The sequence below is a fragment of the Aspergillus luchuensis genome, chromosome 7, assembly GCF_016861625.1.
Source record: "Aspergillus luchuensis IFO 4308 DNA, chromosome 7, nearly complete sequence".
NCBI lineage: Eukaryota > Fungi > Ascomycota > Eurotiomycetes > Eurotiales > Aspergillaceae > Aspergillus > Aspergillus luchuensis.
In genome coordinates, this window is record NC_054855.1 from 2,732,663 (window position 1) to 2,754,488 (window position 21,826).

Genomic DNA, 21,826 nt, shown 5'->3' on the forward strand with positions numbered 1-21,826 from the left:
GAAGTGAGAGATGAGAAAGGCAAGTCAGGAACGGCTTTCTTATCCCCGGCGGCGGGGAAAGCTGGTTGCAAACGGGACAAACACCCATGACATCTCCGTCAGTCTCCCCGACGATAAGTTCCAGACCATCACAGCTTCCTCCTACCATTTCGACTCGGTATACCATCTCCTCCTTCAAGGATATACCGGTCATCATGTCTGATCAGCCAGAATCCCTCCTATCGCCTAAGAACTCCGACTCCGGCCTCCATATCCATCTCCACCCTCTGATCCTCCTGACTATCTCAGACCACATCACCCGCCATGCCGCCCGCTCTCAGCAAGGACCTATAGTGGGAGCGCTTCTAGGCCAGCAGAACGGACGCGAGATTACCCTGGAACACGTCTTTGAATGTATCGTAAACGAGAATGCAAATGGCGAACTCCAGATTCCCCAAGACTGGTTCGTGGAGAGAGTCAAGCAATGTAAGTCCCCTCCACCTTATCTGAACCATCTAGATGTATCTGAAACTCGCTGACCCCCTCCAAGTCAAAGATGTACACAAAGCCCCTGCGCTTGACCTGGTCGGCTGGTGGTCAACTGCTCCTCCGTCCGGCCCCAACACCGCGCACCTCCCAATCCATCGCCAGATCCTCCACAACCACAACGAGTCCGCCGTATTCCTCGCATTCCACCCATCCCTGGTACACGACGCATCCTCCAACGGTGGCAAGCTCCCTGTGACAATCTACGAAAGCGTATACGAGGGCGAAAATGCGACAGAGAACAGCAAGACGATGCAGGTTGATGGAGAAGAACAATCTCTAACGATCCGATTCCGCGAACTGCCCTACTCCGTCGAAACGGGCGAAGCCGAGATGATAGGCATCGACACCGTAGCACGAACAGCCAGAAACGCCGCCGTAGACACACCGGCCACCTCCTCTCTCACAAAACAAGCAGCCGGCAAAGAACCCACCAAGGACCAGTCAGACGTGCTCTCCCCGGAGGAAGAAGAACGTAAGAGCCATCCCACCCACCATCCCAAACCCGAACCCAACTCATCACTAACCAACCTAACCCCACAGTAATCGCCAGCCTCACCACCCGCCTCAACGCCATCAAGACCCTCGAATCCCGCATCTCCCTCATCAAATCCTACGTCGCCAGCATATCCGCAGACACTCCCAACTCAACAGCCACCCTCTCCCACCCCATCCTCCGCAACATCAACGCCCTCCTCTCACACCTCTCCCTCCTCACCCCAGACGAACAAAGCGCCTTCACAGCCGAAGCCATCGCCCAGAGCAACGACGTCCACCTCGTCTCTCTACTAGGACAACTCGGCCAGAGCATCAGCGCGATGCGCGAGCTCGGGAAACGAACCGCCCTGATGAACAGCGTGAGACGGACGGCGATGTCCCGGAAAACACAACAATTATCGTGGCAGAATCGGTTCGCTGAGCCGTTCTCGACAGGGGATGGCGTGAGCCATGGGTAGGGAGATATCGGTAGGATAGATTTAGTCGATGTAGCTGATACTAGCAGTAGTAGTAGTCTTAACGAAATGAATGCATGATCATACCCTGATTGACTTCCATCAACATCAACAATGTTTTTGCGACGTAGGTTTGTTCCACTGCTGATATATACAATTCCCACAATGCAGTCACGGTCACGAATGTATAACTGTCTATAGTAGTATATGGGAAGTAAAAATAATATTGTACAACGAAAGTATCTAATCTAATCTAAGTAATCTCTATCTCCGCACAAAGGAACAGCAAGATAGTATATATAAGTAATATGAAGCATGAAGACAGTAAAAAGAAAAGAAAGGAGGCCGAGTAATGTCATATACAACCAACCAACCTTAACCCAAAAAAAAGAAAAAGATTCCCAGGTAAGTTAGTGAAATCCGGGTTCATCAGAAAACCTCAATCTTCATACCGTGATATCATATAGCTAGATAAAATCAAACAATCAAGAACAAGAAGGCAGCCCAGAAATTCAGAGGGTATTATACGACAGATGCACGGAACAGACAAGATATAAAAATAAGCCAACGCCAAGAGACAAAGATAAACACGGCTAAGCTACTTAGCTAGCCGTGGCGCTCTCAACTCTACCTAGTGGGGATGATGATGAGGAACGCGCAAGAATGTAGAACATGCATGAAGACTTAAAAGGGTCATCATACTCCGGGGGTACCGGAGTTTCTTTTGTTGCTCGTCGAAATCAAATCTCGTCGCTTTACCTTCGTTGTTGTTGTTGGTGGTCACTGTCGTAGTGCGGGGGAGGGGGTTGGTAGGATTCTGGGAGAGGGATGGGAGGCTGTTCTTGAAGAGTCGTGGTGGTGTGGTAGGGGTTGTTGAGGTCGGAGGGATGGTCTGGGTAGGGTGGATTGGGGTGGACGGGCTCGTGGTAGTGGTCTTGTTCCAGGTGAGAGTTCACGAGGTAGGGGTTGTATGCGTCCTCCTCGTAGGGAGAGTACGGCCGAGCGGTATGCGTGGCTGTTGGCTCCAGGAGGGAGGTTGCGCTGAGTCGGTTATGGTTGTAGAAGCGGTTGGGGTCCGCTTCGTCCTCGAGCGGAGGCACGAGACCACCACCGGGGCTTGGCTGAGCGTGCGACAGGAGGACCTGTCCTTCTTCGCCGGGGGGACTGTAGCGCCCACCGGCCATCATTGCACCTGCGCCGCCGTACTCAGTGCCGTGAGAATCAATTCCGCTCTCGGTGGCGTTCATGTTGAAGGCGTCATTTGCGGTCTGGTGGTAGCTGGGATCCATCGTGCGTCTCTTCCGGCCGACGAAGAGCCAGCGGAAACTGCGTCCAATCGCTCTGATAAGGTCCATCGGGTTCAAGGCGTCAAGCACACCTTTCACGCCGAAGGGACCGCCTTCATAGCTGGCTTTGCCGTTGCCGTAGAAGTCGGTGATTTCGGATGGCTGGTTCTTGAGCGAGTACGGTTTCCAGGAGAATGCCCATAGGTGGAGAACGGCAAAGAATGCCATCTCAATGTTGATGAGTAGGTTCGGCAGTCCGACCTTGAGATCGGGGCTCTGTATTTTAGAGGTGGTTTTGATGGCTCCGGCCGAGGTGAGGAAGGAGATCAAAGTCTAGAATGGGTTAGACGACCGGGGGTAGAGATGAGGGGCAAGATGCTGCACATACCGATTGCCAGAAGGACAGGAAAATGACCAACTTGATCGACAAAATCTTCAGAAATGGCTGATACTGGCCGATGTCATCCTTGATCTGAATGTAGAACTGGATCAAGCAGTACATGGCGATGGAGACTGCAATACATTCAATGAGGAGTACCTATCGCATGTTAGCAGAATCCAATATAAGAGACACACAGCACATACCCAAATATGCGAGAACGCGGGGTTGAGGGATTCCTCGCAGTAGAGGTTGAACTTTTGCGTGACGACTGCGACGATAGTCATCAGGACTCGGAGGAGGCAGTATTGGAAAACGCCCACCCAAATAACCTAGCGCCGCGTTAGCATAGCTGCAATCGCGCACAACCTGGCCTGTCGCACTCACGTTGAACCATGTCAAACCACTGCGCGGTACCCTCCAAATGCCCTTCTGTCCACCCGTACACTTCTGAAGCCACGGGATCGGCCAGACCCACTGTTTGGGTTCGACTCCACGAAAGTATTCTTTCTGGCTATGCAAGTCGGGCGCGATATAAGCGCACATAAGAGAAAAGAAAGCCGAAATCGCAAACGCCTCGTAACAGTTGCCGATCAAATCGTAGTAGACATCGTTCTTGTAGAAGTAGGTACCGAGCCATGCGACGACGGAGTAAACAGGGACCATGAGCAGAATTCGAATGATACTAGTGAAAAGAGGAGGACGTTAGCCATGAACAAAACCAAGTGCCAATATCTGACCACAGAACGAGGGGAGTCATACTGTCGTTGTTCTATCTTTTTGCTGTAGTGTGTAGCGTGCATTCCGATCAGGTAGAAGGAAACAACTATAGACACGAGACCAAAAGCCCCGCCCACGATCAGGCAGAGTTGGTGGAAGGTGATTCCGCCATCCCAGAGGTCAACCTCCGTGACTGTCAAAAACCGCGTCAGCCCATTTCAATTCGATAACCACCCAGGTCGCATTCTAACAAAGCGCAGAGGGGGCTGCCTACTGGTTTCATCTTCCACGGTCGAATTGCACACTGGCCAGCCCATTCTTGCAGGAAAGGAGAGGAGACTGCAAGGATGAACAGCCTTTGAGGGGGTGCAAGGAAAGGAAGGAAAAGAGACGGGTTGCGAAAGCGAGAAGAGGGAGAAGAAAGAGGATCGTCGTGATGGACGCCAGCCCGTCGCTTTTCTTAAGATATCTTATCCGCACAGCCGGGCTTGGCCCCCCATGAACCCCTGGGAGCCACCCAAGTTTAAGCTTTTGTCACGTTGTTGTGCCTCGTTTACTCGGGAGGCCGGTCGGGTCACTGGCGAAAGTTGATCCTGCGAGGTTCAATACGGACCGATTGCCCTGGTGAGGATGCGCTGGCAGGAAGAACAACCAGGCGGGATTTGCAAGCGACTGGCGGATTGAGAGAGTCAGTTGGAATGACGGAGACTATTTAGTGCAGTTGGGCTAATGAAGTGGAGCACGTCGGGAGGTACGTCGTCGTTGCACGTCAGGCTTGGAAAGTCGGAATTAGGAACAACAAATAATCATATAAGGTGTAACTGTGGGAAGGACCGGTTGGGTTTCTTGGTCCTTTGTTATCCAAAACAATAGATCGTGGAGTCAAACCTGAGTAAAAGTCTTGGTAGGAGGAGGAGGAACATGAACATGAGACCGAACCGGCAAGGCAGCCACATTTATTTATTCTTAAGTCAGATGCAGTTCTTACGATGGATTCTTCTTCCTACGGAGCACTGTTCCTGTGCCAATCAAATTACCCTCGCTGCATCTGCCGCGCAGTGCAATGGCGGAGGGTCGCTGCGCCACCGCAATTTTAAAGCAAGTGAGTACTTACTTATTATTGAGCCATTCTGACTGCATGATTTTGATGTTCCAAGTTATCCACCTCAAACATATCCACGCCAACAGAGACTCTCCCGAGTAAAAATAAATCAAAAATAGAAATAAATTCTGATGGTATTCGTTGATTCATCTCCCGGAGACACTTACCCAACCTAGTATACACCTCGCCATCTTGGCTCAAATCAATTCACTTCTTGTCCGTAGATCATATTTTTCTTGTCCCCCGCGCCAACTTGGCATTCGCCTACTGTACACGAAATTGCAATTACTCAAAGCACCTAATCCCAAACCATGGCAGCTCCATAGTATATCATCAGGGGTATATCTGTTCATTTCAATACCGACTGCGTCGGTCATCTCTCCACGAATCTCCGAACCCTCCGCGTCCGCGACCACCGCGGCCCCGGCCTCGTCGGTTGCGCCCACCACCAAAGTCGGGTCCATTATCAACGAAGAAATCTTCATCCTCGAAGGTGATGCGACGGCGCTCGTCTCCTCCGCGTCGGGGAAACTCGCCCTTTCGTAGCAAATCGTCGAACCGATCCAAACGCCGGTCGGCCACCTCCCGAGGGACCGGGAGGTAGTAGAGCTTGGGCTTCGTAGTAGTAGACATGAAAAGTTCATCCAGCGGCTTGAATCCTTGACCAGGTCGTGAACTCGAATCTGCCGTGACTGAGCCACTGGGACGTCGAGGAGCGCCCATCTCGGCCCGGGGCCCGGTAGGCGGCGGACGAGAAAAGCCTGAGGCGTCAGGCGCACGCGTATGTTGAGATGAAGCGCTTCGGGGATCAACCTCCTCGAGAACAGCCTCTACGCCATCGTCGGTTGGCTCATACCGCACTTCCCAGCGCGCGGGAGGGCCACCGCGCTGTCGCGATCCTTCTTCCTTCTCAATCCACAGTGACAACTTGTCTTCCGGAATAAAGTCCACGAATAGAGTCTTGCGGTTGCGTTCGTTGGGCCATACCGTACCATGGAGGGCGGTGCGGACTCGAGACGCTGCCGAGACCGACGTGAAACTAGCAAAGCAATGTGTCTTGATGGGGTCCAGGTAAAAGTCTACGACCACATCCGGATTGGGTGAGGCATCCGGAGGGGACGCGAGACTGACCAGGTGGTTCTTGAGCGCGACCGGCTGAAGAGGACGCATCAATCCGCCGACATAGAGAGCTGCTGTAGCAGCATGCACGGCAGGCTCGACGTCGGCATCTTCCATCACCGCATCCGCCGGTGGAGGGGAGACGGGGCGAGTCTGCTCCGTCTCCTTGGCAGCAAAAAGCCCCTTGAAGCGAACGTCATGTTTCAGGGGCGCGCCTTTCTTGGATGTTTCATCTTGCACAGGCGGGGCCTCCTCCGGCGCGGTCTCGCGCCCCGCGCGTTCTTCAGGGGTTTCTTGCGGACCGGGAGCTCCGTCCTCCCGTGCCTCACGTTCTTTGTCCACGGAAACCTGGTCTTCCGGCAATACGACTCGGGGTGTCTCGTCTAGGGCTTTGGCCTTTTTACTTGCGAGGGCTTCCGGTGTTGGCACAGGACTCTGGCTGCGACGCTTCCTCTTGCGCCTGTCCTCTAGCACTTCTTCTGTAGGCAGGGGTGTTGACAAGCCGGTGTTCATTTCCGAGGGGACTGCAGCGGGCGGCACAGCGGTCTCGCCAGATGCAGCTGGTTCTGTAGGTTTTGGCTGCATATCCTCAGACTGTTCCGGTGCTGCTTCTCCAGGAGCCTGCTCTACCGGTGCTGCAGCGGTGTCATTCTCGGTCTGGTCTTGCGGGACGGAAGTATCGGCGGGTTGGTCGATAGTAGTGGAATCGACGGGTTGAGCTGGTTCCTCAGGTTTCGGTGATTCTTGGGCAGGTTGCTCTGGCTGTTCTTGTTGCTGTTCTTGCTCAGCAGGTCTTCCGGCGGGAGCTTCGTCGGTCACCGGCTCAGGCTTCGACTCAGGAACCGCGTCACCCTGTTCCTCTGTTTGTGCTTGTGGTTGTTCCTGCTCCTGTGGTGGCTCCTCAATCTGTTTATCTTTCACTTCGGTCTCAGTAGCCTCGGGTTGAGTTGGCGCATCCGCGGCTGGCTCTGGCTCTGGTTCTGGCTGCTTCGCGTCGACGGGCTGCGCTTCCTGCGGCGCAACATCCTCTTCGGCGGCCGGCTCTCCATTCGTGACAGCATCCTTTTCATCGCGGCCGTCTTCCTCCACCAATCGGTCAATAATCTGTTGTTTCACGCGGAGACCGGTCTGCGCAATGCCGCGCCGCTTCAGCTCGGCTTTAAGATCGGTCACCTTCCATTTCGAATAGTCGGTCATTGTAGCGGAAAGCGCACAGCGTGGTAGACTCGAGCATGTAGAGTGTATCGGCGATGAGGAATTTCGTTCGGGTAAGTTCAAACGCGCGTGGTCATGGCTGGGGGGTGTTGAAAAGCGATGCGATGCCCCTGCGGTGGTCGGGCATGAGAAGTGTGTTTGAGCTGCGACCGATCGAGATGATGTCGCGCGCTAGGCTGGATGAGGGCGGTGGTCACTGGGTGCGTAGCTATTTCCGGTATGGTGACCTGCCTAATGCGGTCTGGCTGAGTAAGGCTCCACTTGGAGAAAAATACCCGATTGGGAGCTCCAGCTGAAGATGCTTCTTTGTATTCAGCACAGCTAAGAGTGACACATTGTCCTTTAAGTATTTGCCAGGTGGTATTGATGTATCGAGTCTACGATCTTTGTTTGCGGCCCAATTTATCTTTCTCGTCGGGATCTCCCACGCAATACTAGCTACTACCAGTGGTAAGTTACATTGTTGCAATAAGTAGTACCGGAATTATGAGTATATTTACATCATACCTCACAACATGATGCTAGTATAGGATGAAACCTCAATGGGAGAGTTCCGTAAAGCTCAAGCCCAGGCCAGATGTCGTTTTATCAGATTATCAACAGCCCCCGCTTTCGTTAACTCTGCATATTAACAGCCAAGAAATAGATAAGCGGAGTGCACGTCCGAGATGACGCTTCATGATAATGAGGTTTCATCCGGAGTGACGCTTGATAAGACGTGGGTGGCTGATATAAGGCGAGCCTAACAATAGTTAAGCCTTGGACGGACATTTACAGGGGAGAGCTTCTCAGTGGCCAGCCTGGCGTATTAGACATGGTTCTCAGCCCGCTCTTCCCTAGGTAAACAATTCCGGCAATTCTTCACGAAGTTCTCCCGATTATATCCCGTCTTCTAGAAGACTATCACCCACATAGAACCACATACTATTGACATAGAGCCCACCCTCTTTGAACTACACATCTCCGACAACGGCCGATAGCCCCCCCAACTAATGGACCCTAAGCCGAACTCCGAAGATAAAGCAGATAAGATCGGGGGCTAGGCCGTTATCCACCTACTACGTTGGGGCGGGATAAACGGCTAAAACGTTGGGCGATCGACTCATGTATATATTGCGGTGAGAGCCGACTGAACAGGGTCGTAGTAAACATCTCTCAGACTTACACTTAATCTTCAAATACCACTCACTGTAGACATATTATCACGATGGGCTCCACCACAACAAACACGATGCTCCCCCCAAATAACCCCATTACTCCCTTCTGGCGCACCCAACTCGACCCGCTCGATGATATCCGGAGCACGCCCGACCTGCCCCCGCAAAGCGACATTGTCATCATTGGCGGCGGCTACTCGGGCATCACCCTAGCTTACTATCTCCTCAAACAGCTCGCCGAGCAGGGTGACAAGACTACTACTATTACGCTGCTCGAGGCGAGGCAGATTTGCTCGGGCGCGACGGGTCGAAATGGTATGTCCCTATCCATACCTAAGTATGGGGTACACGAGGTTAACCTTGAAAGTGAAGGCGGCCATCTCCGCCCCGACATTTACGGTCACATTCCCACCTACATTGAGCGCTCCGGGCTAGAAGCGGGTCTGGAGATCGCCGAGTTCGAATACGCCCATATCCAAGCGCTGAAAGATCTCCTCCGCGAGGAAAACATCGACTGCGATTTGAACATTACCCGGAACATGAATGTGTATCTAGATGAAGAGTCGGCAGAGAAAGCCAAGCTCGCGTATGAGATGTTGCAGGCGAAGGGGGTCAAATTAGCCGAGGACTTGCATTATACGGGGAAAAGGGATGCGGAGGTGGTGAGTATATATCCTTTATCATCCATCATTTACTTTCCAATGAGATAGGGAAAGATACTAATAAAGATACAGATATCAGGCGCTCACAACGCCAAGGCCTGCATCTCCTACACATCAGGCACACTCTGGCCCTACAAATTCATTCTCGGCCTACTAAGCAAAATCATCAAATCCCCGCAATTAAACGTTCAAACCCACACCCCAGTGACATCCATCACTACAGAAGACAACATCCACACCATCTCCACTCCCCGCGGCACTCTCCGCACCGGAAAAATTGTCTACGCGACAAACGCTTACACCGCCGGCTTACTCCCCGAGTATTCGGCAAACATCATCCCCTGCAAGGGAATATGCTGCCATATCACGGTCCCTGAGGGAGAGGGCAAGAAACCCGCACCGTTCCTCCCATACTCATATGCAATCGGGTACGGATCCGACGTTGTCGGCGGGGGCAGCTATCTGATTTCCAGACCGGATGGGAGTATTATTGTGGGTGGTGCGCAAGCAACCTTTAAGGATAAGCGGGAGGAGTGGTATGGTGTTGTGGATGATACGACGTTGATTGATTCGGCGAAGAATTACTATGATGGGTACATGCAGCGGACATTTCGGGGGTGGGAGGATAGTGGGGCGTATGTGAAGGAGATTTGGACAGGTGGTGAGTATCCCTTCTTTTACTTCTTTTGTATCTTTGTATCTGCATTTTAGTGTTTGAGGGAATGACTTGTGCTGACTATGCTAACAGTTATGGGCTACTCGGCCGACTCGCATCCGCATATCGGCGAAGTTCCCAATAAACCCGGCCAGTATGTCTGTGCTGGGTTTAATGGCCATGGAATGCCGGTGATTCTGCTGTCCGCCAAGGGACTGGCGGAGATGATTCAGAAGGGGAAGAAGTTCGAGGAGACGGGGATGCCACGATTGTTTAAGACGAGTGTAGAGAGGATGGAGAAGGCGAGGAATGGGCCGGAGGGGGGAGATATCTTTGCATAGGATGCTGATATACAGTTGATATTCAAGTTGGCGTATCACTGAGATGTCTATATACTAGCTGATATATACTAACCATCCTATAATATTTCAGAGAAGCATACAAGATATACATTAATGCACCATCGAATTCAAAAACTCCCCCAACCAATCATCATACCCAACGCCCAAACCCCCCATGTCCTGCACCTGTCCATGTCCATGTCCCTGACCCAGCCCATTAGCACTACTACCATCCTGCACCCCCTGCCCCTGCCCCTCCACTTCTCCCCCATTCCCATTCCCATCCCGACCCCCAAAAACACCCCCCCACTTCAACCTAACAGACTCATACTTCCCAATCGAATAGAAAAACACATCTTCATCCTCATCCTCGCCCTGGGCCTCGAGTCTCGCCAACGCAGCCGCCTGGCCTAAATTCCCAATTAACCGATCCATCACTTCCATCAAATCGATCGTTTGCTGTACGTGCCCCCGATCCCAGGCCGGATTATGATCACCGTCATCATCATCCAGCGTAGAGAGCCGATATAGGGCTGCTAAATGCCGTACGAGCTGCGCGAAGATCGGGAAGGGAAAGCCTGCGTATTCGGCTGGTGGGATTGCGAGGAAGGTGGTGAGCCAGGTGGATGTTGCGGAGAGGCAGGCGTGGAGGGATTCGAGGTGGTGGAGCTGGTTGGTAGTTGATGTGGTACTTGGGGAGGAGGAGGTGGTGGTAGTAGGGCTAGTAGGGGGTTGTTTTAGGAGGGCGGATTGGTGGATGGTGAGGTGAGTGTTGGAGTGGTGGAGGTGGAGGATTCGGTGGCCTTGGGAATTGGGGGTGAGTTTGCTTTGGGTTTGGTGGAGGTGGGTGGTGAGGGTGTGGGTGTAGATTGTTGAGAGGGGTGAGATGATGGATGGGAGGTTAGTGTGGTAGGGGTCTGTGGTTGTGGTGGTGGTGTTGATTCTCTCGTTGATGAGTTGGAAGCGTGCTTGTTGGGCGAGAATCTCGTCATTTAGACATTCTGGGTGTTCGAGGAGATGGTGTAGGCATTCGTCCATGTGGGGGGTCCAGCGGAGCGGGTCGCTTTTCTCGAGGAAGAGGGAGATGCTGGGAGTGAGTTAGCAGTGGGTTTATACTTGACAGTACTTAGTTGGGATGGGGGGTGGATGGTGTACCTGGAGGTTAAGAGGAAACAGCCCAGCACGGCGCGTCTCTCGTCCATTGTTCGGGTTGGTGGTGGGGATGGATCCTCGTCTGGGTGCGTTTGGAGTATAGTCAGTAGTGATGGTTTGTCTCCGCCGGGGGCTTGATTGAGCATGAGGTCGTAGACGATGGCTGTGGCGAATTGGCTGTAGATGGTCATGTTGAGCTTCTTGAATACTTGTTGGTTGGACCTGTTGCTGTTAGAATTGGGAATCAAAAGGGGAAGGGCAATCGTACCAGGCTATATATACCAGGAGACCTAAGAGGAAGTCGAGATCGCGACCGTAGCAGTCATGAACCATGCGCTGAGCTACAGTCTCGCGGATTCTATCACAAAGTGTACGTCGCTGACTCGGGCTCTTCGACGTGACTGCCATGATGCATAGCCAGAGGAACGGCCGGTCACTACGGAGATGCTGTGCTGTTGTTCCTGGTGGGAAGTACACGAATGGCAGATAGGGTAGCTTCTGAGTGACAAAGATGCTCAGATACTCTTCAGCCTGTGACCGGGTCGGCTCTGCTGTACTCGCATTTGGCAAGTGTCCTCCACTATTCGACTCATCTCGGGATAAGGTAGCTCCAACCTGGGCAAAGTGATTAAGGAACCCGCAGTCGATGGATTTCTCCGCCGTCGAGACTGTTCGAGTAACCTTGATCTGGGAGCGTGGCGGTGGTGGATGATGATGGTCTTCATCCGGCTCTCGTCGCAGCTCCTCAATCAGCTCAGCATAATCCCCCGCATTGTTGGAAGACTGCGCGCGGAGCAGCGTCACCAGTTCATCGAGCTTCTTCTCTAACCGTCCCGTCTTGGGCAGTGAGGACTTGCGCGCATTCTGCCGTCGATGGAAAGCCGATGGCCGGCATTCTTTATTCAAGCGTTGACACCTTCCAGTACTGTCAGACTCGAATTATCTCAGTGTACTGTAAGACAAACCTCTGGCATCGCCCGCCCCCTTTGGGTAGGATGCATTTGCATTTAGACTGCGAGCAATTCATGCAGGCGCGGCCGTACGGGGCCGGGGCGAGATCATACTGGGTGGGGGGCTGATCCATGGCGACAAGCGGACTTGACCATAAATCATGACACAAGAGATGCAAAGAGGGTCGGATTTCCGTCAGATTTGGGCGGCAATGCCGTAGGATTTAAGAGTCGCGAACCCCGTCGGGGTGTAAGCACCGAAGGATTTGCCATCGGATATTACGGCGTTATCACCGTGCCCTAATCCGAGATGCCGTTGGACTTCTTGGCGAGGGTGGTATATAGATCGCTGGCCGGCGTCATGTCCATTATATCTCTACGAGTATTCTCTTGCAAATAAGTGCTGGAGTCATTCTAAGCTCTAAATTCTCAACAATTGACTCGCCATAATGGCCCCAACCAATACCGCCGCCTGGATCAAGTCCGAAAAGGCCTACCCGCTGGAAATCGACAGCGCTCCATACACCCATCCCGGCGAGAACGAACTCGTAATCAAGAACCACAGCATCGGGCTCAACCTCGTCGACTATGCTCGTCAAGACCTTGGCTCCGCCCTCTTCGCCTGGACACCCTATCCCGCTATCATGGGCAGCGACGTCGCCGGCGAAGTTGTGGAAGTCGGACCAGGCCCTATTTCCTCCCGATTCAAGCCCGGAGACCGGGTCCTCGGTCTAACAGGTGAACTGAAAAGCACGCGTTCCTCCAAAGGTGCCTTCCAGAACTACGTTGTGCTCCACGCACACATGACCTCCCCCATCCCATCCGATCTATCCTACGCCGACGCGGCCGGAATCCCCCTCGGAATATCAACCGCCGCATGTGGCCTCTTCCAGAAAGACTATCTCGCGCTGCAGCATCCCACCGCTCCCCGAGCCCCATCAACAGGCCAAACCGTCCTCATCTGGAGCGGATCATCCAGCGTCGGCAGCAACGCTATCCAACTTGCCGTGGCGGCGGGTTATGAAGTGATTACGACGGCTTCGCCGCGGAACTACGACTTTGTCAAATCTCTTGGTGCGAGCCACGTCTTTGACTATAAGTCTGAGACGGTAGTCGAGGATATCATTGCTGCGTTTAGGGGGAAGTCTAGTGCTGGTGCATTGGCTATTGGGCCGGAGTCACCTGAAAGGTGTGGTCAGATTGTGGCGAGGGTCAAAGGGAAGAAATTTGTTGCGTTGGTGAGTCCGCCGTCCGGAACGCTGGCAGATGGGGTCGAGTCGAAGTTCGTCTTTGGTGGTGATTTGGCTGAGAATGAGGTTGGGCCTGCTATCTTTGTGGATTTCTTGCCGGCCGCGTTGAAGGAGGGGAGCTTTGTTAGTGCACCTAAGGTGGAGGTGGTAGGTGAGGGATTGGAGTCGCTGCAGGGGGCGTTGGATGTTTTGAAGAAGGGAGTTTCGGCGAAGAAATTGGTCGTTTCGCTGTAGGTGGGTGTGTGGTGCTTATGGGTTGGCTTCGTGATTAATGATTGTCTTGTTTTTAGCGGATTTGAGACATTGTCAATGCGTTGTTTTGTACTAATACTATTGATCGTGGCTAAGCGTGGCACCAGTACTCGTTGTCGAAAAGCAAGGTCAAGTAGGACTGTTATAGTTGTGGAATGTTCTGGAGACGACATGAAATCATGATGTTCTATCTCAGGCATAATCAGAATCATATACTTGACTAATATCAATTAGTGTGAAGATCGTTATGAGCGGGGTGTCAGAACGTTACTGGTTTGATAATCTGAACATCGTATCAATGAAATAATGTAATCGTTCAAACACTTTAAAAAGTAAAGACCCGAGGAATGTGATGTTCAAGGTCACGGTTCTATATATTTTCCACGATATACATACTCCGAGTCGGCCCGATAGCCAGGGTAGGGGCCTAGACTGAATAAATCTTTCCATGGACCGGTACATTTCGTATTCGCTAAGACAATACTGAAGCGGATACTGAATACAGCCACGCCATCATTTCTCCGTTTTACTCGCTGAAGTGCTCGCTCTGTTGTTATAGACCACTTATTTCATTATTGGTGTACAGTATGTATGACGATGCTTGGAGAGCCCGGGATCGGAGAGACACAGAAATGCCGGGGAGCGGGACCGGGGGCGGATCCTCGGTGGAACCTAAATCCGTAGACTCAATCCTGCCTCAGGATCAATGTAAGACATGTGATTGGCCCGTGATGGCGTATGAGTCAAGGCCGGAAAACTCCCCGGGGGACCAGCGATCGCCATCATCTTGCGTTTCCCGCCCTTTTTTTCCTTTTAACTTTCCCTCCTGTTCATTTGTGTGTCTACTGCTTCATCTTGCTTCTCTCTCTCTTCCACAGTTTTAGCTTCGTCCTGCTACTTGTTCTGCATCCATACGTCCGTTAACCACACGCGTCCGTCCAGTATGGTCGCCCAAGCTGCCGCCCCCGGGCAATTCCGTCAGTTTCCCCCTCTACCCCTCCCCCGCCTTTCCAAAGTGAACAGCTACTAAATCCCGTAGAGAGGGCTGATTCCCAACCCGAAAACCCTTATTCGGCTCTCATCACCGATCAATCGATCGTCATCATCCCTTCTTTCACCCTTGAGTCTGGTGTTACCTTGCACAACGTTCCCGTGGCCTACACGACGAGAGGTCAACTCTCCCCCGAACGTGACAATGCATTGGTGATCTGTCATGCTCTCAGTGGTAGTGCGGATGTCGCGGACTGGTGGGGTCCCCTGCTTGGTGGCCCCGGTCAAGCTTTCGATACATCGCGCTTCTTCGTCGTCTGCTTGAACAGTCTGGGTAGTCCGTACGGAAGTGCTAGCGCTGTGACCTACAAGGATGGCGATCCGTCTAAGGGCTTGTACGGTCCTGAGTTCCCTCTCACCACCGTCCGTGATGATGTGAAGTGAGTTTTCCTTCTTATGCTTTATGGTGTAACAGCGAGCTAACAACGCATAGGATTCACAAGATGGTTCTGGATGACATGGGCATTCGTCAAATTGCAGCCGTGGTGGGTGGCTCCATGGGTGGTATGCTTACTCTTGAGTACGCCTACTTTGGCAAGGACTATGTTCGCGCGATTGTTCCGATCGCCACCTCTCCTCGTCATTCGGCGTGGTGTATCAGCTGGGGTGAAGCCCAACGGCAGAGCATCTACAGCGATCCCAAGTATGAGGATGGCTACTACCCGTTTGACGATCCCCCGGCCACCGGTTTGGGTGCGGCGCGCATGTCCGCCCTCCTCACCTACCGTAGCCGCAACTCTTTCGAGTCTCGCTTTGGCAGAAACGTGCCCGATCCCTCCAAGCGGCAGACCATCAATGGCCAGGAAAGGTCGCCCACTCCCCCGAACGAGCACTGGGCTATCCACAACGACGGACACAAGAGTGGGCGCAGCTCGCCCGGGCCGCAGGCTGACGCCCAACACTCTGAAGTTCAGTTCCAAGACCCTCAGTTCTCGGGTGCCAAAACCTTCAGCAAGACCATCGAGACCAACGGTTCCCAGAAGCGGCTCCCCACCTATTTTTCTGCTCAGTCGTACCTTCGGTACCAGGGCGAGAAGTTCGTGAAGCGTTTCGATGCCAACTGCTACATCGCCATCACCCGCAAGTTGGACACGCACGATGTGTCCCGACACCGGGCCAGTCCTTCCGCGGAGAACCCCGTCCGTGAAGCCCTATCTCAGATTGAGCAGCCCGCTCTGGTTCTAGGTATCGAATCCGATGGACTGTTCACTTTCGATGAGCAGAAGGAGATCGCTGCCGGCATTCCGGACTCCCGCCTGAAGCGGATCGAGAGTCCCGAAGGTCACGATGCCTTCCTCCTCCAGTTCGAACAGGTCAACCGCTACATCCTCGAGTTCTTCCGCGAAGTGCTGCCGGATATCATGTCCAAGGCACCCGCCGAAGGAGTCGAGGCTGTGGACGGAGTCAACAAGCTAACCAAGAGCAGTACCTTCGGCGAAGCGGAAGTGGAAGATATCACCGCGTGGTAAACTGACCCCCAGAGTCCTATTAGATGTGGCGCATTAGTTGCAGCCTTTTATACTGCCTGATGTACCGCGTGGGCATGCCCCGGCCTTTCTCTCGGCCAGAGAGGACGCGCCGGCGGCTTCGGACCCCGCCAGGCTCAGGCGCCTTGGGGAAGTAGCGGTGCGGTCTTGTGATTTATTATTCTTAGCCAGTCAGAGAGATGAGCATCCAACTGCCTCTCTCGTTTCCTCTACACAGGTAAGGCTGTAAAAGAAGCATCCAACTGCTCTCCATCAGATAAGCCCTCACCGAGTGTTCTTTGCACACGCCAAGACACCGAGGGTGGTGGGCGACCTTCATAAGAAAAGTGTTCGATCGTACATAGATTTGTTATGGTAAATAGAATTTTGTTCTTCATTTCTTCTATTGTCATAGCACTGGCCAAAAGTTACATACAGTGCCTAGCGGTGTGGCCTTGTAATAAAGGTCTCGTATTCAAAACACTGATGACTTTGCAAACACAACTCTGAATTCGAACCACATGACACCGCCATCACACTATCCTCGCAAAGATCCGCCTCTTCTATCCGGTTCGATTCGCAACCCGCCCAGCAACCCATTGTTACACCAGGAACCAACACCAACACCAACACCAATACCAGCTGCAGCTTTGCTCCGCATATGATACCCGCCGTCGGGCCTCACCCTGAATGCCCTCCTGAGGTCATTGCGGAGAACCACCAGACAGAGAATATGACGTGGTCGGCGCAGCAAAAGCGCCATGAATTTGGATATGCTTTCGGGAATTAATTTTACAAGGCAGAAAGAGCTGGGCCGCTTGCAGGAATTGAAGCGAAATGCGGAGTGCAGATGGGGAAAGTTCTGCGTGCAAAACTCTGAAGCCGGTTATTAGACTAGGTTTGAAGTTCGACGGGTAGACGCGGGTTGGAGATGTGATGTATCATTTTGACCTGCGCTTTGGCACTGCTGTGCGTGTGTGTGTATTATACAGTACGGGGTCGGCATGCAGGATATCGTAATTTTTTTTTTGAAGCTTTACTGTTATTCTTCCAACGGGTTTGCTACAGTAAGATAGTTCTATTCTATATCAGAATTTAGTAAATTTGTTCGAATAGCACCAACCTTTGCATTCCCACTCATAAGGTATCGAAGTAATCTTGAGAGGGCATGCATGGCTTCAAGCCAGTCGTTCCTCAGAGATAGATTATAACCTCTCGAGAATCTCAAGTGGAACGTCTCGTTCTCCGAACAACCTTTTGAATGTACCTGCTCCATCTGAGTGGTCGTGAACAGCCCACGTGAAATATAGATACTAGACCCATACTAGAGACCTAGAGTGAATACTTCTTGGTCTTGGTGGTCTATGCTGACATTTGCAGCAAGCTGTCCCAGCATGATACTCAGGCTTTCGGCCAGAAAGTCATGGGAGGACTGCCCTTCAAGCCACTTCATAGATGTTAGGATTGTGGCCATCAAGAGGCGAGGAATATACATATGGGGGGGGGAAGCTGCCAGGGGATGAATACACCAACATAAGAGACTATCGGTACAGACAGTCCTTGTGACTTGAGTACAACTGCACCCTCGGGTCTCGAAGCATATCTTTTACCGCCAATCACATACCTTTTCTTGAGACCGGATAAAGGAAAGCTAGTTCAAGGCACTTAGAAGAAAGTCGAAAGACACAAACACAGGGAAAAAAGCTTACTAAAGTTCAGGGCGATTTTCCGGAAGGTCTTCGAGATTATCATAAATAGCCTGCATCAAAACCTTCAACATCATACCCTGGGATTGTAGAAACTGCGGTGCTCTTCCGAGTGTTTCCCAGTTCTGCCTCGGCAGTGTGATTTTCTCGTCCGGTTTCAAAAATAATGGAATCTGCACTGGGTCGAGTTCGTTCAATTCCGCACGGTAACAGGAAAAGTGATAGAAAAAGTCCCTGTACTTCGACTCTTCTTTCGGCCAAAAGCGAGTGCAGTTCGCTTTTGCAGTATCATGATGCTTGAATACCCAAGGAATTAGCCTTTCCTCGTCGCTTCTATCTGTAATCAGTCATTAGTACTTTAATGAAGCATCGGGTAGAGCTATATACATTGGCATTTGACATCTGCGTCGGTAGGGTGATATCAGTCCATCAATATCAGTAACTTCCGAGTATATTGTTGCAGACATTTTGGTAACGAATTCGAGGCTAGATGCCAGGCATGACAGTCAAGGCTAAAAAGTGTCAGTGAAGACAGATAGACGCATGATTTACCTCACATATGTAAGTGCCTGGTTGATTACAAGTAGTAGTAGTAACTTAGTGATCAAGTTATGTGATGTCACATGATCGCTATGTCTTGATTTGTCAAGGCAACCCGCGACCGTCATTCTATAGCAACAGCAACAGCGAATCGATCATTGGAATGAAATTTTAGAGTATCATGTGGAAGGGCTTATACAGTGTCAGAAACAATGACTATCTCCTGACTCCGCCGCGTGAGCTCTTGCAAGCATTGATGTAAACGCTGCTGACATTGACAAGAGAACTAACTACGCTGGCCTGATATGAAAACCAACTCAAGGCCTCTTGAAGGTGACACCGTCGCGAACACGCCATGAAATTGAACACATCAACGACCCAAATTTGCTGCCTTTGCAATGTCACCCTGAGTTACTTTGTATCATACTTTGGGTCAACATTGTGGAGATGTCATAGAGCTTCTGGGGCTTGGGTTACGAATGAGTCAATATGGAAATCCTTGAGTTCGGGATACTGATTTCGTCTCATGCTATGGTATCGATCATATTCAGGGTCCGACAGCGTCTCCGCATGGCTGCCGTATGACGGTGGTGGTAACTTAAGTACAGAACAGGGCGTTTCGATCGACTCTTCCCAGCAGGAAAGGCAGCGGAGAACTGCCTATCAGAAGTTGCTGCAGTCCCGCTAGGATTGCCCTATGTGATGGATCTCATTCTTGCTACCCGATCGGTCATTCCACGAAAACCTCGTACAGCCCCTTGATTCATCCCTTCTTTCCACTCCAACGGCCCCTTGCGAAACCGTTGGACAAGGGAAGTCTTCCGTTTGGTGCAACAGCCATGCTGTCACACTCAGTTGATTCGTGTGAGACTCTATACCCTCGCATTGGGAGATGACTTGGTTCGTTTAGACCTCGAGTCTGATGGGGGTAACAACCCACAGCTTCTCTGGATGCTCTGATCAGCACTGGCTACCATTAGAAATGGAAAAGTGCGGACATCATCATCTCAGACGCATCGACAACTGCATGGCCTGCTTTGCTACCCCTCCTTGGCCGGTTTCACCCCTAGCGAATGGCAGCCGGACTGGCTGCATCATCGACAATAGTGCACTGCAAGATTAAGTCCGAGGCCACTACGAGGCAATCAGACGGCGATGTTTTCAGGCCTGCAGTAGCCCCGTGATGCCGTGTGACAGAGGCTTGCTTTCTGCAGGGCCTCCTCTTTTCCTACCTGCTTTCTCTTCCCTGGCTGACGGCCTCATCGCACCAACCACGCTCGTTCCTTTTGTTCTCTGGTTTTCTCGTCCATGATATTTCATTCTTTGGTCCCTCGTTGAGACAGCCGGTGTCCCCAGCGCCGCGGTTGCATTATAATTACTCCTTGCGATTGAATATTGGAGGTTGTGTACATAGCAGATGGACTGGTCCATTGCTCCTGAGTCACCTTGTTACCTCTCGTCTCTCATAATTTCCGGTGGCTTTTCTTCCCCTGACCTTCAAATCGGTCCTCACCCCTCCTTTCCTTGATCTCGACAGCATTCCTCGAATCGCTCCCCACATTCCATCCCAGAAGTTCCTGGAGAGCACCTGCCTCTTCGAGCTATTCTTTGGCTGAGGAATTGATCTGGGCTGATCTTGAGTATCGCCGATTTTGGTCCGTTTCCTTGGGACTGGTAGCCCAGCGACCGGATTTGTTTCCTTTGTTTCGCTACTCTCCATATCACGAGTCGATTGTCGACGCACCATTGCGTTCTCCTACATTGGCTGGCGTCGCCACAGTCTTCCCTGCAGTCTATCCAGCTGATCCCTTTCCGGACCGAACGCCTCTTGTTTCGTCATATTTGCAAACATCAGCCACGATGGAGTTCAGCACGAAGCGACGCACCTCCTTTTCTTTTCTGTTCGGGTCACAGGTGTGTATTACCTCAGATTGCCTCACGGTCGCCGCCTAATGTGAAGCTAGAAACCAACTTTGATAACCCAGCAAAACCAACTTACGCTGAACCAGCTTTCCCATAACCAACCCACCGGTTACTCGGAATTTGTTGATAGCCCTGGCACCTATCAGCCTTCCTCGCCGTTAATCGACCGACCGAACATCCCTACCGACCTAGAAGCGCAGATTAGAAATGCCTGTTCATTACTCGTACACAGGATCGAGAAAGGCCAGCCGTCGGGGCCTAGCAAGCGCTCTCGCGCGGTCACAACCAATACGACGATGCACGAACCGTCCACAGCGCCTCAGATTGACTCCATGTATGTGTCTCCCAAAGTGGGAGCCGATGTGGCAGCCCTGAAGGACAAGTACGATTCCGGGGTCGCCTTGACCCAGCAGTCAAGTATGCAAGCCATGAGGGTTCTCCGTTCGCAGACCAGCCAACACCTCAAGTGCGATAGTCTCGAATCGGGACGAGCGACATCTTCCCACTCAGCACTCGCTAGCGATGGGACGCAGTCCTCGAGTGCCCCGCCTAGCCGAGCAGGCTATGGTAGCCAGGCAATGGGCTCAGGAAAGGAGAGTAGGGATAGGAGTCAGAGTGTCAAGGCCTTCCTCGACGGCTCTGAGTCCGGACCTCATCCGAATGAGGAGGGCAACCATGTGGACGCGGTTAGCGAAGATGACGTTGAAGTCTTTTTGGACCCCGAGACTACACTCATGTCCACCGGGGTTCCTAGCTTCCATTCACCCCATTCAGTCCCGAGCAATATTACACCAGGTCTCGGAAAGCCTGTGGAACCCTCATCGAACAGCCACGGTGATGTCGCTGATTCGGAAGCCCCAACCATCCATCCTCCAGAGTACACCGATCCGCTGGACCTGGGCTCTTCCACTGTTGAAGCAAACAAACAACACCCCGGGATCATCATCGACAGCAGCGGCCTAGCGCACGTCCTCTCCGCTGCAGAAGAAAGCGAACGCGACATGAATATCCAGCAGGCGGTGATGGCTAAGATGAGAACGGGCACCATTGCTAATGCCAGCACGCCACACCTTCCAGTCTACACCGAGTCGACGGACAACGTTTCCAATCTCCGCCCCGGGTCTAACGCCTCGAGACTGAAAACCTCCTGGTCGACAATGAGCAAGGCAACGAGCCGGAAGCTCAGATCTCGAGGAACTGAGGACGTGCCCACCAATGAGAAAACAGTCTTCCGCAGACTGAAGAACCTGTTCTCGAAGCGCAAACCCGTGAACGTTGTCCCGCCGGTAGGCACCTATTGATGATATAGATAGGACAGATACTTCTTGGCCCTGGATGGCTTTATTTACACATAATTGTTACGACTTTCGGTGACAATACGACATTGACCCTTTAAAAATTACTATCTTGTTTCAAGATTAAG

The 21,826-nt window shown here is 52.1% G+C and overlaps 9 protein-coding genes across 9 annotated transcripts; 6 read left to right on the plus strand and 3 right to left on the minus strand.

The window, feature by feature from the left end:
• Window positions 1-86: 86 nt before the first annotated feature.
• Window positions 87-1,481, plus strand: AKAW2_70913S (COP9 signalosome complex subunit 6; the record flags this gene model as incomplete). Its single annotated transcript, XM_041683547.1, has 3 exons — window positions 87-465; window positions 530-1,000; window positions 1,069-1,481. The coding sequence occupies 3 exons, from the start codon at window positions 87-89 to the stop codon at window positions 1,479-1,481; spliced, it is 1,263 nt and encodes a 420-aa protein (XP_041547797.1).
• Window positions 1,482-2,233: 752 nt separating this feature from the next.
• On the minus strand, window positions 2,234-4,180 carry AKAW2_70914A (uncharacterized protein; the record flags this gene model as incomplete). The annotated part of the gene is made up of 6 exons (XM_041683548.1): window positions 2,234-3,097; window positions 3,153-3,302; window positions 3,350-3,475; window positions 3,531-3,828; window positions 3,906-4,056; window positions 4,138-4,180. 6 exons carry the CDS (start codon window positions 4,178-4,180, stop codon window positions 2,234-2,236), a joined length of 1,632 nt encoding a protein of 543 aa, XP_041547798.1.
• Window positions 4,181-5,319: 1,139 nt separating this feature from the next.
• Window positions 5,320-7,281, minus strand: AKAW2_70915A (SAP domain protein; the record flags this gene model as incomplete). The annotated part of the gene is made up of 1 exon (XM_041683549.1): window positions 5,320-7,281. The coding sequence occupies one exon, from the start codon at window positions 7,279-7,281 to the stop codon at window positions 5,320-5,322; it is 1,962 nt and encodes a 653-aa protein (XP_041547799.1).
• A 1,225-nt stretch (window positions 7,282-8,506) lies between these two features.
• On the plus strand, window positions 8,507-10,114 carry AKAW2_70916S (NAD(P)/FAD-dependent oxidoreductase; the record flags this gene model as incomplete). Its single annotated transcript, XM_041683550.1, has 3 exons — window positions 8,507-9,118; window positions 9,191-9,779; window positions 9,867-10,114. The coding sequence occupies 3 exons, from the start codon at window positions 8,507-8,509 to the stop codon at window positions 10,112-10,114; spliced, it is 1,449 nt and encodes a 482-aa protein (XP_041547800.1).
• A 111-nt stretch (window positions 10,115-10,225) lies between these two features.
• Window positions 10,226-12,350, minus strand: AKAW2_70917A (Zn(II)2Cys6 transcription factor domain-containing protein; the record flags this gene model as incomplete). Its single annotated transcript, XM_041683551.1, has 4 exons — window positions 10,226-11,201; window positions 11,270-11,488; window positions 11,535-12,182; window positions 12,232-12,350. 4 exons carry the CDS (start codon window positions 12,348-12,350, stop codon window positions 10,226-10,228), a joined length of 1,962 nt encoding a protein of 653 aa, XP_041547801.1.
• A 315-nt stretch (window positions 12,351-12,665) lies between these two features.
• Window positions 12,666-13,700, plus strand: AKAW2_70918S (zinc-binding alcohol dehydrogenase family protein; the record flags this gene model as incomplete). The annotated part of the gene is made up of 1 exon (XM_041683552.1): window positions 12,666-13,700. The coding sequence occupies one exon, from the start codon at window positions 12,666-12,668 to the stop codon at window positions 13,698-13,700; it is 1,035 nt and encodes a 344-aa protein (XP_041547802.1).
• A 749-nt stretch (window positions 13,701-14,449) lies between these two features.
• met2 (homoserine O-acetyltransferase) lies at window positions 14,450-15,152 on the plus strand (the record flags this gene model as incomplete). Its single annotated transcript, XM_041683553.1, has 2 exons — window positions 14,450-14,454; window positions 14,735-15,152. 2 exons carry the CDS (start codon window positions 14,450-14,452, stop codon window positions 15,150-15,152), a joined length of 423 nt encoding a protein of 140 aa, XP_041547803.1.
• Window positions 15,153-15,211: 59 nt separating this feature from the next.
• On the plus strand, window positions 15,212-16,237 carry MET2_2 (homoserine O- acetyltransferase; the record flags this gene model as incomplete). Its single annotated transcript, XM_041683554.1, has 1 exon — window positions 15,212-16,237. One exon carries the CDS (start codon window positions 15,212-15,214, stop codon window positions 16,235-16,237), a length of 1,026 nt encoding a protein of 341 aa, XP_041547804.1.
• Window positions 16,238-20,340: 4,103 nt separating this feature from the next.
• AKAW2_70921S (uncharacterized protein) lies at window positions 20,341-21,704 on the plus strand (the record flags this gene model as incomplete). The annotated part of the gene is made up of 2 exons (XM_041683556.1): window positions 20,341-20,394; window positions 20,445-21,704. 2 exons carry the CDS (start codon window positions 20,341-20,343, stop codon window positions 21,702-21,704), a joined length of 1,314 nt encoding a protein of 437 aa, XP_041547805.1.
• Between the last annotated feature and the right edge of the window lie 122 nt (window positions 21,705-21,826).